The sequence below is a fragment of the Myxine glutinosa genome, chromosome 13 (assembly GCF_964187855.1).
Source record: "Myxine glutinosa chromosome 13, kmMyxGlut1.1, whole genome shotgun sequence".
NCBI lineage: Eukaryota > Metazoa > Chordata > Myxini > Myxiniformes > Myxinidae > Myxine > Myxine glutinosa.
The window spans coordinates 2,308,438-2,327,294 of NC_136273.1; the positions used below are offsets into that span (position 1 = coordinate 2,308,438).

An 18,857-nucleotide genomic window follows, 5' to 3' on the forward strand; every position below is an offset into this window, starting at 1 on the left:
CTCCCTTCCTTCACCTAGTACACTGTTACAGGGATTCATGTTGTTTGTAGTTTTCACAGCTACCTTCCTTCACCTTGCACTGTTACAGGGATTCATGCAGTTTGTAGTTTTCACAGCTCCCTTCCTTCACCGAGTACACTGTTACAGGGATTCATGCAGTTTGTAGTTTTCTCCGCTCCCTTCCTTCACCGAGTACACTGTTACAGGGATTCATGCAGTTTGTAGTTTTCACAGCTACCTTCCTTCACCTAGTACACTGTTACAGGGATTCATGCAGTTTGTAGTTTTCACAGCTACCTTCCTTCACCGAGTACACTGTTACAGGGATTCATGCAGTTTGTAGTTTTCTCCGCTCCCTTCCTTCACCTAGTACACTGTTACAGGGATTCATGTTGTTTGTAGTTTTCCCAGCTCCCTTCCTTCACCTAGTACACTGTTACAGGGATTCATGTTGTTTGTAGTTTTCACAGCTACCTTCCTTCACCTAGTACACTGTTACAGGGATTCATGCAGTTTGTAGTTTTCACTGATACCTTCCTTCACCTTTCAGGGATTCATGCAGTTTGTAGTTTTCACAGCTACCTTCCTTCACCTTGCACTGTTACAGGGATTCATGCAGTTTGTAGTTTTCACTGCTACCTTCCTTCACCTTTCAGGGATTCATGCAGTTTGTAGTTTTCACAGCTACCTTCCTTCACCTTGCACTGTTACAGGGATTAATGTGGTTCATAGTTTTCACAGCTACCTTCCTTCACCTTTCAGGGATTCATGTGGTTCGTAGTTTTCACAGCTACCTTCCTTCACCTTTCAGGGATTCATGCAGTTTGTAGTTTTCACAGCTACCTTCCTTCACCTTGCACTGTTACAGGGATTAATGTGGTTCATAGTTTTCACAGCTACCTTCCTTCACCTTTCAGGGATTCATGCAGTTTGTAGTTTTCACAGCTACCTTCCTTCACCTTACACTGTTACAGGGATTAATGTGGTTCATAGTTTTCACAGCTACCTTCCTTCACCTTACACTGTTACAGGGATTAATGTGGTTCATAGTTTTCACAGCTACCTTCCTTCACCTTTCAGGGATTCATGTGGTTCGTAGTTTTCACAGCTACCTTCCTTCACTTTACAAGATTCATTGCATTCGTAGTTTTCCCAGCTACCTTCCTTCACCTTGCACTGTTACAGGAATTCATGCAGTTTGTAGTTTTCACAGCTACCTTCCTTCACCTTACACTGTTACAGGGATTCATGTTTGTAGTTTTCACAGCTACCTTCCTTCACCTTGCACTGTTACAGGGATTAATGTGGTTCATAGTTTTCACAGCTACCTTCCTTCACCTTTCAGGGATTCATGTGGTTCGTAGTTTTCACAGTTACCTTCCTTCACTTTACAAGATTCATTGCATTCGTAGTTTTCCCAGCTACCTTCCTTCACCTTGCACTGTTACAGGGATTCATGTGGTTCGTAGTTTTCCCAGCTACTTTCCTTCACTTTACAGGATTCATGGGGTTCGTAGTTTTTCCAGCTACCTTCCTTCACCTTACACTGTTACATGGATTCATGTGGTCTGTAGTTTTTACAGCTACCTTCCATTATCCTGCAGTGGCTTCATGCGATTCGTATTTTTTACAACTACCTTCCTTCAACTTACGGGGGTTCATGAGGTCCGTACGTGATTGAAGGTGGTGGATGACCTCGAGCAGAATAGAAGGGAACTAAAGGGGGAAGCACCAAGAGCAGGGTTTAAGTGAGAGTGAGATCAAGGAGAGATGCAGAAGCCCACATGGGGTTGAACAAACTGTTCACAAGCTGAATGGAACACCGCAAGATGAGGAAGGGGAAAGTAGGAATGAAACAGAAAAACAACAAACCAACCGTCAATTTACAAACCAAAAGAGGTGACGGAAGGGGGGGGCGAGGGGGGAAATTACAATAACCTGGAAAAAGCGTGTGCTTGGGAATGGTGTCATTTGGGGGTAGAAGAGATCACAATTATTCAAGGCAATGACCTGACGTCGTGGCGATCAACTGTCTTGAAGCCCTGGCGAGAAGAATGTGTTTGAATAAACTGGGGAAGTATGTTCCAAAGTTGAGAGAAAATAAAAACAAAAAAGCAGAACTACATTCAAAATACACCGCCCCCATGCCAAATAAATAAACAAGAAATATGTCGAATATAGTAAATCCCTAAAATAAGTTTTTGGCCTTTGTTGACCTGAAAAATAATTTGTGGTTGAATTCAGTGACGAGATATGCAAATCCTCTTCAAATGTCAAGTTAATCGGATGAAAATTGCGGATTTTAGAAATTTGGCCTATGTTGACCTTTTGGCCTATGTTGACCCCAAAAACAATAGGCTTCTTGCTTATGACCAACTCGACCATCTGGTGAAGTTTTGTGAAGGTCGGTTGAAAATTGTGACCTGTAGGCGACTGACATGCATACAGACAAACAGACAGATAGGCAGACAGACAAACAGACAAATGAAAAATCATTCATAGTGACACTTGGCAAAACAGAACAAAGTAGATTGGTACTCAGGAGAGCATCATTTTGATCTCAAAAATCATAAGTGGTTGAATTCAGTGACTTGATATGCAAATCGTCTTCAAATTTTAAGTTATTCGGATGAAAATTGAGGATTTTAGAAATAAGTGGTTGACCTTTGGCCTATGTTGACCTTGTGACCTATGTTGATCTCAAAAATGGTTGGTGGTTGAATTCACTTCGCTGATATGAAAGTCCTATTCAAATTTCAAGTAAATCGGATGAAAATTGAGTATTTTAGAAATTTGAAATTGTTGTTGACCTTTGGCCTATGTTTAACTTTTGACCGATGCTGATCTCAAAAATAGTTGTTGGTTGAATCATTTAGCTGATATGAAAGTTATATTCAAATTTCAACTCAATCGTATGAGAATTGAGGATTTTAGAAATTTGGAAAAAGTGGTTGACCTTTGGCCTATGTTGACCTTATGACCTATGTTGATCTCAAAAATGGTTGGTGGATGTATTCAGTTAGCTGATATGACTCCTTTTGAAATTTCAAGTCAATCGGATGAAAATTGTGGATTTGAGAAATTCGAACAGTGGTTGACCTCGGCCTATGTTGACCTTATGACCTATGTTGATCTCAAAAATGGTTGGTGGTTGAATTCAGTTCGCTGATATGAAAATCCTATTCAAATTTCAAGTCAATCGGATGAAAATTGAGGATTTTAGAAATTTCAAAAAAGTGGTTGACCTTTGGCCTATGTTGACCTTGTGACCTATGTTGATCTCAAAAATGGTTGGTGGTTGAATTCACTTCGCTGATATGAAAGTCCTATTCAAATTTCAAGTAAATCGGATGAAAATTGAGGATTTTAGAAATTTGAAATTGTTGTTGACCTTTGGCCTATGTTTAACTTTTGACCGATGCTGATCTCAAAAATAGTTGTTGGTTGAATCATTTAGCTCATATGAAAGTTATATTCAAATTTCAACTCAATCGGATGAAAATTGAGGATTTTAGAAATTTGGAAAAAGTGGTTGACCTTTGGCCTATGTTGACCTTATGACCTATGTTGATCTCAAAAATGGTTGGTGGATGTATTCAGTTAGCTGATATGACTCCTTTTGAAATTTCAAGTCAATCGGATGAAAATTGTGGATTTGAGAAATTCGAACAGTGGTTGACCTCGGCCTATGTTGACCTTATGACCTATGTTGATCTCAAAAATGGTTGGTGGTTGAATTCAGTTCGCTGATATGAAAATCCTATTCAAATTTCAAGTCAATCGGATGAAAATTGAGGATTTTAGAAATTTCAAAAAAGTGGTTGACCTTTGGCCTATGTTGAACTTATGACCTATGTTGATCTCAAAAATGGTTGGTGGATGTATTCAGTTAGCTGATATGACTCCTTTTGAAATTTCAAGTCAATCGGATGAAAATTGTGGATTTGAGAAATTTGAAAACAGTGGTTGACCTTTCACCTATGTTGAACCTATGATCTATGTTGATCTCAAAAATAGTTTTTGGTTGAATTCAGTTAACTGATATGTAAATCCCATTCAAATTTCAAGTGAATCGGATGAAAATTGAGGATTTTAGAAATTTGAAATTGTTGTTGACTATTGGCCTATGTTGATCTTTTGGCCCATGGTGATCTCAAAAATAGTTGGTGGTTGAATTCAGTTTGCTGATATGTAAATCCCATTCAAATTTCAAGTGAATCAGATGAAAATTGAGCATTTTAGTAATTTGAAATTGTTGTTGACCTTTGGCCTATGTTGACCTTTTGGCCTATGCTGATCTCAAAAATAGTTGTTGGTTGAATTCAGTTAACCGATATGTAAATCCTATTCAAATTTCAAGTCAAAACTACATAGGGTGTACTTACTTTTTCACGTGACTGTAGATGTAACGTACTCCGACCTCGGCTCAATATCTTGAACATATCTGCATTGTACTGGTCTGCACAAACCCGGGTTGATATTCAGGTGCAGAAGAAGTACAAGAAGAAATGACCGACGGTCCTTGAATGTTCCGACTTGCTCACAACGGTTGTGTTTTTACTCCCAAGTTATTTCCTCGAATCGCCAGGGGACATGCTGTTTGGTACCATCAGCCAACATTTTGGCTGTCTGTTTGTCTGTCTGTTTGTTACTTGCAAAATTGAAGATTTTTCAAGTATATTGGTCGGTTGCGTTTATTACTTGGCAAAAAAGAATAATATTTTTTGCAAGTATGTTGATCACACGGGTTTGTGTTAGTTTGCTACCTGGGAAAAAAAAAATAAAAAGAAAATTTTGGGAAGTATGTTGATTACTCCGGTTTGTGTGTGTTTTTACTTGGTAATTTTTTTTTTTTTTTTTGCAAGGATGTTGATCATTCCTGTGTGTGTGTGTGTGTGTGTGTGTGTGTGTGTGTGTGTGTGTGTGTGTGTGTGTGTGTGTGTCTCCGTCCGCGTGTGTGTCTCCGTCCGCGTGTGTGTGTCCGTCCGCGTGTGTGTGTCCGCGTGTGTGTGTCCGTCCGCGTGTGTGTGTGTGTGTGTGTGTGTGTGTGTGTGTCCGCGTGTGTGTGTCCGCGTGTGTGTGTCCGCGTGTGTGTGTGTGTCCATGTGTGTGTGTGTCCGCATGTGTGTGTGTGTCCGCGTGTATGTGTCCGCTCACTTATACTTGCCTACAGGTCACAATTTTAAACTGATCTTCACGAAACGTCACCAAATGGTAGAGTTTGTGGTCCGCCAAAATCCTATATATTTTTGAGGTCAAAAGGTCAACATAGGCCAAAGGTCAACCACTTTTTTTCAAATATCTAAAATCCTCAATTTTCATCCGAATGACTTAATCTGAATATGATTTGCATATCAATTTACTGAATCCAACCACCAACTATTTTTGAGGTCAACATAGGCCAAAAGGTCAACATAGGCCAAATTTCAATCAGCGAAATATATTACAAATATATTACAAATTAACATAGGCCAAAGGTCAACAACTTTTTTCGAATTTCTATAATTCTCAGTTTTCATCTGATTGACTTGTAAATTGAATGGGATTTCCATATCAGTTAACTGAATTCAACCAACAAGTATTTTTTAGACCAACATAGGTCACAAGGTCAACATAGGCCAAAGGTCAACAACAATTTCAAATTTCTAAAATCCTCAATTTCATCTGATTGACTTGAAATTTGAAGAGGGTTTCCATCTCGGCGAACTTAATTCAACCACCAACTATTTTTGAGATCAGCATCGGCCAAAAGGTCAACATAGGCCAAAGGTCAACAACAATTTCGAAATTTCTAAAACCTTCAACATAGGCCAAAAACAAAAATATACTTATTTAAAAAAATACATCAAACATCGTGTCTGGAACTCAAATCAAACGTCCGCCTTGTCGAAATATTTTGTTTCAATTGTAAAGTCGACATTTTGTCTGCTCTCAATGGTTACCACATTTCGCTGATTTTCTGCTTGATTTTCACATTTATAGAAGACTATTCAAAGGTAAATCTTTGTGGTTGCTGTTTTTGTGTTTGGTATACTTAATCTGTGCTGTCCACCCGTAGACGTCCGTTGACACCCGGAGAACAAATTCATGCTTTTGAGCAGTCAGAACTGCTGCTAAGCTCAATTCCGCAGCTTAATTTTTTTTATCTGGTCCAGGTTAAGAGTCTCCCGCCATCATACTTATCATTGCATATCAATCTCTTTGGTAACTCCCCCTCTCCCCTCACCTTTTATACCCCCTCCCACCCCCCCCTTCTCTCTCTCTCTCTCTCTCTCTCTCTCTCTCTCTCTCTCTCTGTCCCCTCATCACTCTTCCCTCCTAATAAAGTGCCGCGCACTCCTTCCACACACCGCCCCCTCCATTCCGGGGTTTATAGTGTAGCGACGTGTGGTGAGGCGTCACTACCCCTCCTCGCTTCCTTGTTCCACCCCCCTGCCCTTCTCTCTTTCCTTTCTGCTCCTCCCTCTCCTCTCTCCCTCACTCCTCCTTGCCCCCATCCCTCCTCTCTTCCCCTTTTCCCTTCCCTTCCCCTCTCCCTCCTCTCCTCCCTCCTCTCCTCCCCCCTCTCCCCTCTCTCCCTCCCTCCTCTCCTCCCTCGTCTGCCTCCTTTCTCGCTTCCTCTCCTCTCTTCATATTCACATCAGGAAGCGACACATTGTTACCCGGCAACGCTGGATCTGGATATTTTTGCTAGTATCTATCTATAATTCCAGTAATCTCTGTGTGTCTGTGTGTCTGTGTGTCTGTGTGTCTGTGTGTTTATCTGTGACCGCTGTTTCTCGACAACCACGGGTCCGATATACTTTAAACTTGCCAGGTATATTGCTGGGGACCCGAGGATGTGCCTTTTCAAGGTTTTAAATTAATCGGACAAGTACTTACCGAGCTATGTCCAAAAAACGCTTCAACCAATCAGAGAGCAGCGAGCTATCACGTGTGCCGAACGTGGCGATCAGACTCTACCTCGGACGGCACATTTGAGAGCGTATTCATTTATTTCACGTTGGAAAACTATGTTGCCGTTAAACTATGTTTTAAAACGAATTCAAACTGCGATTAAATTAAAACGATTCATCATAACTGCGACGATTTGCGAACTTCCGGTCCGGCAGCCAATCACAGAACGCTTTGTTGCGTAGGCGTGGCCGATGTGAGAACGAGCGGAGCTGAGCGCGTTACGAGCTGACCGCCATTACGTTACGGTTCGTAATTCGATTTCTTCCGGAGAAAATAATAATTTCTCGATTTCATATGCGCATTATTTCTCCCAATTCAGTCAGAGCGAAGGGCGGAAGCGAAGAGCGTTGTTTTTTTTGTTTACGGGCGTACGGGCGGGGTAGAGCGTACGGGTAGCGTTTTTTTTTTTTTTGGCAAGGAACGGGCACCCACGTACGGGCAATGCCCTAGTGTAAATAAAGGTGGGAAAAGTCTGATGTAATGCAATTTAATTCCAGGCTGTGAGGCAACAAAAGGTGAAATTTTGAAAGGGGTTGTAGACTTTCTCTAGGCACTGCAGATGCCTATATTTTACAGGTTAAAAAAACATGAAAAACAGTTGATTGAACCTAACTTCCTTTTTCCTTTGTTTTTTTTATTTCGATTTTTAAAGGCCCACTTTACCTAGATTAGGGTCCCCACTTATTTTAACCTGTTATTTTCCCTTATACAGTGGCCTGCAAACGTATTCACCCCACTCCAAATTTTTCACATTTTGATGCCACCTGGGCCACCGAAGGTGGATGGAGGTTATGTTTTCACTCCTGTCTGTTTCTGTGTGTTTGACGGTTGGGCTGTGAACAGGATATCTCAAAAAGTTGTGGACGGATTCGGACGAAACTTGCTGGACAAGTTGGGTGTGTGACAAGGAAGAATTGTTTCAATTTTGGTCAGAATCCAGATCTGGCTACGGGAATTTTTATGTCATTCGTCATTGAGTGGTAGTGGCAAGAACCATATACATATAGCACAATATCTCAAAAAGTTGTGGATGAGTTGTTAAAAAACTTGGTGGATGAGTTGGGTTAGTGACAAGAACAAGCCGATTAGATTTTGGTTCTGGTCCGGATCCAGATCCGACCTGTTAGTGGGATACAAAAAGTAAAATCCTCAGCCTGGTGGAAGTATGCTCTCTACCGAGTGCCGTTCTAGTTACTCCTGCCAGGGAGTAATGCATTCGAGTGTGTGTGTGTGTGTGTGTTTGCGTATGTTCATGTGTGCGTATGTTCGTGTGTTTGTGAACAAGATATCTGGAAAAGTTCTGAACGGATTTTGGATGAAAGTTGGTGGGATGATTGCCCTTGGGATAAGGAAGAATTGATTAGTTTTTGGTTATATAAAACACAGTTTGTGTGTGTGTGTGTGTGTGTGTGTGTGTGTGTGTGTGTGTGTGTGTGTGTGTGTGTGTGTGTGTGTGTGTGTGTGTGTGTAATGTTACCGGTAGACTCCTAAACGGAGAGGCTCACGTACTTGATATTTGGCACAAACATGGCCATTGAGCCTGGGAAGAACATGGTCGACCTAAAAATTTATTTCATAATATTTTTAAACCATATTTTTACCTCAGCGCATTTCAGCGAGGCATATTATGACCGGAATGGCAGAGCAGCGCGCTGATTCGCTCAGAGCGATCACGTGATGTTCCTTGCCGCCATTAACTCAGTTACGCGTTCGCACGTATTTCAGAGCGAAAAACGATTCCGTTTTTTCACATTTCAGCGAGGAATATTGCCATTCACACCACATAGGTTTTTTCCCCTTTCATCTTTAGATCCATATTTTTTGCCATTACGTAGTGCATTATGGCTCTCTTGAGCTCGAGTTAGCCAATCACCTGGGAACATGAGGCCACGTTGGCCATGCCCACGACACGATGCAGAGTTGCAATCGATCGCTCAGAGCGATCACGTGATGTTCCTTGCCGCGCGATTGCGTTTTTTCACATTTCAGCGAGGAACATTGCTATTCACACCACATAGGTTTTTTTTTCTTTCATCTTTAGATCCATTTTTTTTTTCAGCGAGGAATATTATACACGGAATCTGAATCGGTGGCAGAGCAGCGCGCTGATTCGACGATTCGTGCGCCCTCCCCCCTCCCCCTCTCCTCCCCTCCCCCCTCCCCCTCCCCCCTCTCCTCCCCTCCCCCCCTCTCCTCCCCTCCCCCCTCCCCCTCCCCTTCCCCTCCCCCCTCTTCTCCCTCACGTTTATACACGGAATGCCGGGTACTTCCCCCCCCTCTTCTCCCCTCCCCCCCTCTCCTCCCCTCCGCCCCGTTCCCCTCCTCTTCCCCGCCCGGCAATGCCGGGTACTTCCACCCCTCCCCTCCCCCCCCTCCCCCTCCCCCTCCCCTCCCCCCTCCCCCTGCCCCTGCCCCCTCCCCCTCCCCTTCCCCCCACCCCCTCCCCTCCCCCCTCCCCCTCCCCCTACCCCCTCCCCCTACCCCCTCCCCCTCCTCCCTCCCCCTCCTCCCTCCCCCCTCCCCCTCCATCTACCCCTCCCCCTCCCTCTACCCCCCCTCCCCCTCCCCCTCCCCTCCCCCATCATTCTCCCCTCCCCCTCTCCTCCCCTCCCCCCTCTCCCTCCCCTCCCCCTCCACCTCTTTTCTCCTCCCCCCTCTTCTCCCCTCCCACCTCCCCCTACCCCCCTTCCCCTCCCCTCCCCTTCCCCCTCCCGCCTCTCCTCCCCCCCCTTCTCCTCCCCTCCCCAACTTCCTCCCCTCCTCCCTCCCCCTCCCCCCTCTTCTCTCCCTCCCCCCTCTTCTCCCTCCCCCCCCCCTCTTCTCCCTTCCCCCCCCCTCTTCTCCCCTCCCCCTCTTCTCCCCTCCCCCCCTCTTCTCCCCTCCCCCCCCTCTTCTCCCCTCCCCCCCCTCCTCCACTCCTCCCCTCCCCTTCCCCATCCCCTCCCTTCCACCTCCCCTCCCCTCCCCCGCCCGGCAATGCCGGGTACTTCTGCTAGTATATATACACAAAGAATTAAGTTAAGCACCCCTACACAACAAATTAAGGTAAGCACCCCCTAATATATATTCTTTGTGTATATGTATACATTGGCATATATTCTAAGGTATGTGAGATCAAATAATGATTGGTATGACATTAGCAATTATCCATTGATGAAATTGAGTGATCAAAGTGAAAAAAAGTGATTGGTTGAGTCAGTGATCCGATCACGTGGGTCCTACACACGTTATTGACGCAAAGATCGCTAGAGATCTTCTCAGAACAATGACTGTACGTTAGAAAACATAAACGTCATCCACACTGTCCGTGATGGACCTATAGCTCCATACTTAAATTGAGGTGAAAATATGCCTAAAATTCCCAAAAAATTTCACCTTAAATTATTCAGAATAAAATATTGAAAACGGCATGATTGTTATGTTTTTATGTGACCATAATATCACTTCTCCAGAAAATATAGCAATATCATGGGTATATTACACTGTTTTGACGACAACAAACTTGTAATGTGCGAGGTTGTAAAAAAACGGGGGGGGTGCTTAACTTAATTCTTTGTGTATATATATTGTCTTCACAAACTACTCCAAAGTGATAAAGCTAAAAAATATCGATAAAATGTGAATAAGGTGGATCAACAGAGAAAATCGGATGATTCTCAGTTGCACAAGTGTTCAAACCCTTTGCGTAATTAGTCCGAAATCACTTCAGGAGCAAATGATTTGTTTGCAAGGATACAAAATATGTGTAATCGGTTTCATCTGCATGTAATCAGTGGTTTAACTTAAAAATTAAGCTCCCCACTTACATAAGGAGTTTTAAGGCGCAACTCACTTGGTGAAACAACGAGACAAACATAAAGACCAAGGAGATTTCCAAGGAAGTCGGACAGAGAGTGGCGGAGAAGCACCATTCGGTAGAGGGTTGTAAGAAGATTTCAAAGTTGGTTATTATCCCTTTGAGTATGGTGAAATCCATCACGAATCATACCACTCAGAGTCGAACCAGATCAGGTCGCCCATCCAAATTCAGCAGCCGGACAAGCAGGAAACCGGTTTGAGATGTCACTGTAAATCCCACAATGAATCTGAAATATCTACAAGGCTCTGTGTCTGAAATTGGGGTCGGTGTTCATCAATGAAAAATATCCCATTCCCTTCACAAAGCTGGCCTCAATGGACAGGTGGAAAGAAAGAAGCCATTCCTGAAAAATACTCATCTAAAAGCTCATATGGAGTTTGTAAAAAGGCATCTTCATGATACTTCAGGCTTGTGGAGAAAAGTTAAATGTCAGACGAGACAATAATTTAACTAAACTCAAAGTGTTATGTCTGCCACAAGCCTAGCACTCGGACACTGAAATGGAACTGCACGGCACGACGACAGACACAAGTAGCGTCCTGGGAAAGTGTGAAACGGGGTGATCCTGTAACATCCAGGACATCTGGTCAGCCTGCGATGGTGGCGCAAAGCATTTGTCGCAAATTTTGTTGTTGGTGTCGGCTGTTGGGCAATGATGGGTATTTCTGCAGGAGTAATATTTTGTTTATCTCAATTTAAATATTAATTTATCAATTAATGCAAAATCCCTGATAAAGCATCAATTGAACAGAAAAACAAAACCAACCAATGTGTAGTGAACATGCGACGGGCGTTTTAATTTTCACGAACACTTCCATTGTCGCCATCTTCGTCCGAATCGCTCGCATAAGGCTCGGAATGATACGGTTCCTGATTCTTCCTACAGTGTTTCCATCACCAGTTTTCAGAATCGATATCAGAATCCGAGCAGGAAATACCCTGTTTCTCCACGAAAGCTCCAGGTCTTTAAAACAGCTGTTCACCACCATCTCTTATCTTCCCCCATCCAAAACCTTGATCTTTTCTACCCCCGCTAATTTCACCCCAATTCCACTTTTTTGAAATACCAACTTCTGTCCTGGAAGTCCTTGGTGTCCTTGTGTTTTATACTTCTCCTTCCCCCCCCCCCCCCCCCTTCCCACGCCTCCTCCCCCGAAGCCCTCTCCCTCCCACACTTCTCCCTGCTCTCAAATGTTGTGTTTGTGTGCTTCCCCTTCTCTCCCCATCTTGTTTTCTGCTCCCTCTTTTTATATATTTTGTTTGTCTGGTTGATTTGTTTGTGAAGTAAATGTTAGCTCTTTCGCGAGCCTCGATTCAGTATACAAAAAAAAGAAGCTGCCATTTGGATCAAGGTGGGTTCTATGTGGCGTCGCAGACGAAAATCGATAATCGACACTTTAGGGCTTTCTTCGGCGTTTGTGATTGCCAAAAAGTCAACATTTTTTTCCCTTCCAATTGGACGGTGATTCATGATTTTCGATGGTTTTCATGAAAAATGTTTTGCGCTTGGGTTCTCCTTGGAACTCTTTGCTGTGGTGTTTAATATTTTTGACGACATCCTTTTTTCATGTTCTCTGGAGGTTGTTTTTTTCTTCTCGCCCAGCATCTGTTTACCCTAATACTAATATGTCAAACTCCAGTCCTGTTATTTTGTAATTTATGAATGTCATCTGCTTATCCTTAATTACACTGCTTACCTCCTGCCTTGGTCTCTTTATGCCTTTGTACCTACTCTGCACCCTACAAATTTCTCCGCTTGAAGGTTGCCCATTTCTCTGTCGCAGATGGTTGCATTTACTTATATCTCCTTTCAAACTCCCTTCCTTTGCTTTACATTCCACACTCACTCACTTACCCAACTCTCCTTCTCTCTTATCTTCCTTTGTTCAATTCTGTAGGACCCACCCAATTGTATGCATAACGAAAAGGTCACCCAATAACAATAATTGGGCAGAAAGGTAGCTTGGCTGTAGCATGGATTTTTGAAGGTCTTTGTCTTTCTTGCAGAGGTCACGGTACATATACAGACGACGGTAACCTTGTCGCTTCAGTCGCCGGTGTCGTAGAAAGGGTCAATCGGCTGATCTGCGTTCGACCACTAAACACTCGGTAAGAATTGCACCATCAAAGACCTAAACCCTTGCTTGAGGACAATCACCTCTCACCTGATCCAGACATTAGCCGCATATTCGGTGTTTTTTCTTCTTCTTTTACTTCCAGCAGTGTTTTCTCATTGGTGGTGGGTTTTGGTTGCCTCTCCATCTATCCATCGTCCTTATTCTGTTCCATTCACCCTTCCACCAAATAAAATGCATTGTTGGTAATTATCATTGAATTGATTTTGGGGATTTTCGGGGTTGCCAAAAAACATTCGTTTGGTAATGCTGCACCTGTACTTTCCTGTACTTTGTTTTTCTACAAAGGTCTCGGCTAGTTCTCTGTTCTCTGTTCTCAAGCTGGAGTGCATACAGTGCCTTCAGAAAGTATTCACACCCCTTGAGCGTTTTCACATTTTTTTGTGTTGCAGCCTAAATTTAAAATGGATTAAATTAAGATTTTTTTTGACACTGAACTGCACATGATACCTCATAATGTCAAAGTAGAATTTTGTTTTTAGAATTTTTTACAAAATAATAAAAAATGAAATATAGAAATGTCTAATTACCCTGCGCTCGCGAAGCGAAAATGGGGTTGAGCGATTGTTGCGTATGTGCGTGCTTACATGTAGCGTACGTGCGTGTCTGCATTTTTATGCCTCCGCTGACCAAGTCGTTTTCAGGTTGTCCATCCGACCGTCTGTCCATCCGTCCATGATAGATTTTCGTTGCAGCGATAACTTGAGAACGGCTGAAGGGATCTTAGTCAAACTTGGTGCAGGCATATATAATGAGGTAAAGATGAACTGATTAGATTTTGGGATCATGAGGTCACAGGTCATTAGGTAAAAATCCTGTTTCCGTGATAACTTGTGAACCAGTGATGGGATTCTGACCAAAGTTGGTACAAGTATATATTATGATGCAAAGATGGTCAAACCTGGTACAAGTATGTATAATGATGTAAACATGAACTGATTAGATTTTGGCGTCAAGAGGTCAAAGTTCAGAGGTCATGTTAAGTAAAAATGTGATAACTTGAGAACAGCTGAAGGGATTTAAGTCAAACCTGCTACAAGTATGTATAATGATGTAAACATGAACTGATTACATTTTGCGTTAAGAGGTCAAAGATCATGTTCGGTTAAATCCTGTTTTTGTGATAAGTTGTGAACCAGTGATGGGATTTTGTCTCATCTTGGTAAAAGTATATATTATGATGCAAAGATTAACTGATTATATTTTGGCATCAAAGGTGAGGAGTGAGATGATTTTGTGATTTTGGTAAGTTCAGAGGTCATGTCAGGTAAAGATGTGATACTTCAGAACAGCTGAATTGATTTGAATCAAACTTGGTACAAGTATGTATAAATAAATAAAAAAACCACCTTTAGAGGCCATTTTTCCCCGCAAGCGGGGGTTGGCCTTTTTCGGGAACTGTGGTTGTTGTTGTTTTTCGGTCCCCTTTTTGAAGCAATGTTTTACGGCCGGATGCCCTTCCTGACGCCAACCCTTTTTGCCGCCTTTAACGACAAGCAGGGAATTACCAGTGAACTGGTACTCAATTTGCTGACCTCGGAAGGATGACAGGCTGAGTCAACCCCCCTGGCGTTAATTCAGCGATTGACCGGGATTCGAACCCAGGATCCTAGGATCCTTAGCCGGCACCCTAGCCACTAGCCCAACGGCACCCTAGCCACTAGCCCAACACCAGGGATTATACATAAGTATGTATAATGATGTAATAATGTGGGCGGAGGCATATCGGTCGACGTCGTGATGTTGAAGAGTGTCGTTCTAGTTAAAATTCATTTACTCGGCAACTGTTGGTCTGATTGACACAAAATCTTACCATAGGAGCGCCTCGGCCTGTATAATTTTTTGTCCCCCGTCGCACCGCGGAGCGAAAGGGGGACTATGGTTTTCCCCTCCGTCTGTGTGTGCGTGCGAACGTGCGTGCATGCGTCTGTGCGTGCGTGCGTAAGCGAAGGACCGAATTCTAATTTGGTGTGTGGGTGCAACCCACGTCAAAATCCAAGATGGCCGCCGCCATGTATGTCTGATGCTATGTATGTCTGAACCTTGTGAGCGGAATATCTTGAAAAAAATGCGAAGTACCAACTTCTAATCTGGTGTGTGGGTGTATCTAGGCATAAGGAAGAACGCTATTGAAAATTGGGTCGCCATGTCAAAATCCAAGATGGCCAACGCCATGTATGTCTGAACCTTGTGAGCGGAATATCTTGAAAAATAAACGATCTACTAACTTCTAATCTGGTGTGTGGGTGTATCTACGCATAAGGAAGAACGCTATTGAAAATTGGGTCTCCACGTAAAAATCCAAGATGGCCACCGCCATGTATGTCTGAACATTGTGAGCGGAATATCTTGAAAAATAAGCGAAGTACCAACTTCTAATCTGGTGTGTGGGTGTATCTAGGCATAAGGAAGAACGCTATTGAAAATTGGGTCGCCACGTCAAAATCCAAGATGGCCGCCACCATATACATGTCTGAACCTTGTGAGCGAAATATCTTGAAAAATAAACGAACTACGAACGTCTAATCTGGTGTGTGGGTGTATCTAGGCATAAGGAAGAACGCTATTGAAAATTGGGTCGCCACGTCAAAATCCAAGATGGCCGCCACCATATACATGTCTGAACCTTGTGAGCGAAATATCTTGAAAAATAAACGAACTACGAACGTCTAATCTGGTGTGTGGGTGTATCCAGGCATAAGGAAGAACGCTATTGAAAATTGGGTCGCCACGTCAAAATCCAAGATCGCCGCCTTGCGTCTTCCACTTTGTCAACTCACATCACTTCAACGACGGGGACCTAGGCGTAACACTTGTTTATTCATAGTTATTTATAGGTCACGTGGTATGGATGCCATCTTGGAAAATTGTTACACCTCTGTCTCCAAACCAGCTCGATGGAGGAAAAAAAATAATTGAAACAGCTCATTGTCAAGTACTCCCTATGGGGATAAGATATGTTAATGATGATGTCATCGGTGCCTTTATTAAGACTTCATAATTCGACAAGTACAATGCTTGATCCGATCAGTATGAAAAAAAGCAGCCCTCTCTCTTCATGATTGGTATCCCATATCTACCTCCCCTGATTTTAACTTGTCCTGGGAATTCTTCCACAGAAACCTGCTCTCTTATGCACAGATCCATCAATTTCATCTTTAGTTGGCTTTCCTTTCTTCCCACCCATAGTACACCGATTCCTATGTTGAGGCAGTCACTCTGAAGCAACTTGCCTTCTTTTACCGGACTTGCCTTCTTTCTGGAAAAGAAGGCAATCTCAGATCATTCCACAAAGCCCGCAACAAGTGTGTCCACTTTTAGAAGAGCCAGAAAACAACATCTGTCTAACCTCAAGTTTGAACTATTAAACTTGTCTCCCGACTCGAAAACCTGGTGGAATCTTGTCAAGTCCCTTGTGTGTGATCCCCTTCCATCCCTTACCTCTCTTCAAATGGCACCACAGCCAACTCCGCACGTGAGAAGGTCGAATGCCTCAATTCTGTGTTTGCTTCCAAATCCTGTCCCCAATCCCTCACAATCTATAGTCACCCTACCCAATCACACCCAACTGCTCTTGGACTCTGTGTCTTTTGCACTTGAAAATATGGAGAAATTTCTGGCAAACCAGGACTCTGATTACGCAACTGGACTGGACGGCATCAGCTCACTTGTCCTGAAAACATGCGCTGCTAATCTTGTGCATCTTCTTTCTTCTCCTTTCACCCTATAATTTGCTCTTGGTAATCTTCCTTCTGTTTTGGAAGTTGGTCAATATCACCACATTACATAGAAGGTGCAGAAACGGATCCACTTATAGTCCGTGGGCTGAGTAGGGTTTACATGCACCGACCCCACAACTTAACCTTCCGGGTATGTCCATGTACCCCCCACCCTAGGGGTTAGGAAAAACCATGTTAACAGAAAAAAAACTCATTCCCTTATAGTTTGACCTCTGGTGACCTCATTAGTGACCTCATTTGCATATAACACATATCATTGTAAAGAGTGTCCCAGGACAAACATTTTGAGGGGTCATATGCAACCATAGGATGACGAGGTAAAAAGTTATGGCCATTTGAATTTCGCCTACCCCTAATTTTCGGAAATCACTGACACAGAGGGGGTAACATCAAAATATGCGTGGGAGGTACCTTGGGAATGAGTTTTTTTTTGTTAACATGGTTTTTCCTCACCCCTAGGGTGGGGGGTACATGGACATACCTGGGAAGTTAAGTTGTGGGGGGGGGTGCATGTAAACCCTACTCAGCCCACGGACTATTAAGTCCAGACCTATTATCTTACTTCCAAACATCAGCAAAGACATGGAATTCATCATTGCAGTTGGGATTTAATCCATCCTTTTCACCAATGGCCTCATCTAAGTTCACCAATTCAGATTCAGAGCAATTTACTCTACCTTGGGCATTCTGCTTCCATTCTACCACCAATGGATTGAGGCCCTCAATTGATTGAGGCCTTATGGTTAAACTGCCAAAATCTAGGCTCTCTGCTCACCTTCACTCTTTCATTCCCCTTTTCTCCCGCCTCTGGAACAAACTCCCCCACTCCCTTCAATCCCACTCCTCCCTCCAGGTCTTTAAAACAGCTGTTCACCACCATCGCTTATCTTCCCCCATCCAAAACCTTGATCTTTTCTACCCCCGCTAATTCACCCCAGATACACTTTTTTTTTTTTTTTCAAATTCCAACTTCTTTCCTGGAAGTCCTTGCAGTGTTCATATGTTTTATACCTCTCCCACCTCCCCCCAAGCCCTCCCCCTCCCACATTTCTCCCAATGTCCCTGCTCTCAAATGTTGTGTTTGTGTCCTTCCCCGTCTCTCCCCATCTTGTCCACCGCTCCCCTTATTTTTTGTGTTTTATGTGTCGGTTTGACCTTTTGTGTGATTAATGTTAGCTCTTTCACGAGCCTCAATCTTGTATACAAAAAAAAAGAAAAAAAAGACATGGGTAATGAACGTAGAGCAGCAACAAAGGCTGGAAAGAGTGGAAATGCGAATGGTTCGGTGGATGTGTGGAGTATCGTTGAGAGAGAGAGGAAGACAAATGATGAATTGCGAAAGATGATGGGAATAGAGCCTGTGATTGATGCTGTGAAGAGGAACAGGTTGAGATGGTTTGGTCATGTGTTGAGGAAGGATGAAAGTGACTGGTTGAGAAGAGTGATGGAAATGAATGTAGAAGTAAGTAGAGGACGGGGAAGACCGAGAAAGACTTGGCTAAAGGTGGTGGAAAAAGAAATGCGGACAAGGGGGTTAACAAGGGGAGATGCAGAAAATAGGGCAAAATGGAGAAGATTGTCACGGGGCCCGCATGGCTAACCCCCGCTCTAGCAGGGAAAATGGCCTTAAAATGCCTGCTGTTGTTGTGTTTGTTGTTCCTGTTACCATACATTAAACATCTTCATCCAATTCAGAAAGATAGACGGACTTTTAAAATAGAAACCTATATCTTTATGTTTCAACAGACATTGATTTTTTCCCAAGTACGTATATATAATAAATCGATCATTAGGGGACGAAGTCTATAACAGACTTGGTCTCCTTTTGTTATTGGACTTATTATTATTATTATTCTTTCCGCCAAATTTTGTGGAAGCTGCAGCGTCGGCACTGTTGCTCCGATCAACGATCAAGTTGAAACTTTCCAGGAATGTTGGAGCCAATGGGAATTGATGCCATATTTTTTCCAAATTTTGATTTTGCAATCACCATGGCAACTCGCAAAACTAGCAACTAGCGATTTAAGCAAAAACTTTCAAAATCCTCTTCTCCGAAACCCCAAATGCTATCGATTTTAATCTTCTCATGTTATGATCGACTTCCCATTGTGCAAAAAGGTTGTATAAGATGACGTCATGGTGAAGCGGTTTGGCATCCGATTAACA

General features: G+C 43.2%; 1 protein-coding gene across 2 annotated transcripts in view; it reads left to right on the top strand.

The window, feature by feature from the left end:
• Positions 1-18,857, top strand: part of EXOSC2 (exosome component 2) — an 86,687-nt gene that overhangs the window by 22,382 nt on the left and 45,448 nt on the right. For both annotated transcript variants that reach the window (XM_078766935.1, XM_078766936.1), the window contains exon 2: positions 12,824-12,925. In XM_078766935.1, coding sequence (XP_078623061.1) covers positions 12,824-12,925 — 102 coding nt within the window. The remainder of the gene's footprint in view (positions 1-12,823; positions 12,926-18,857) is intronic.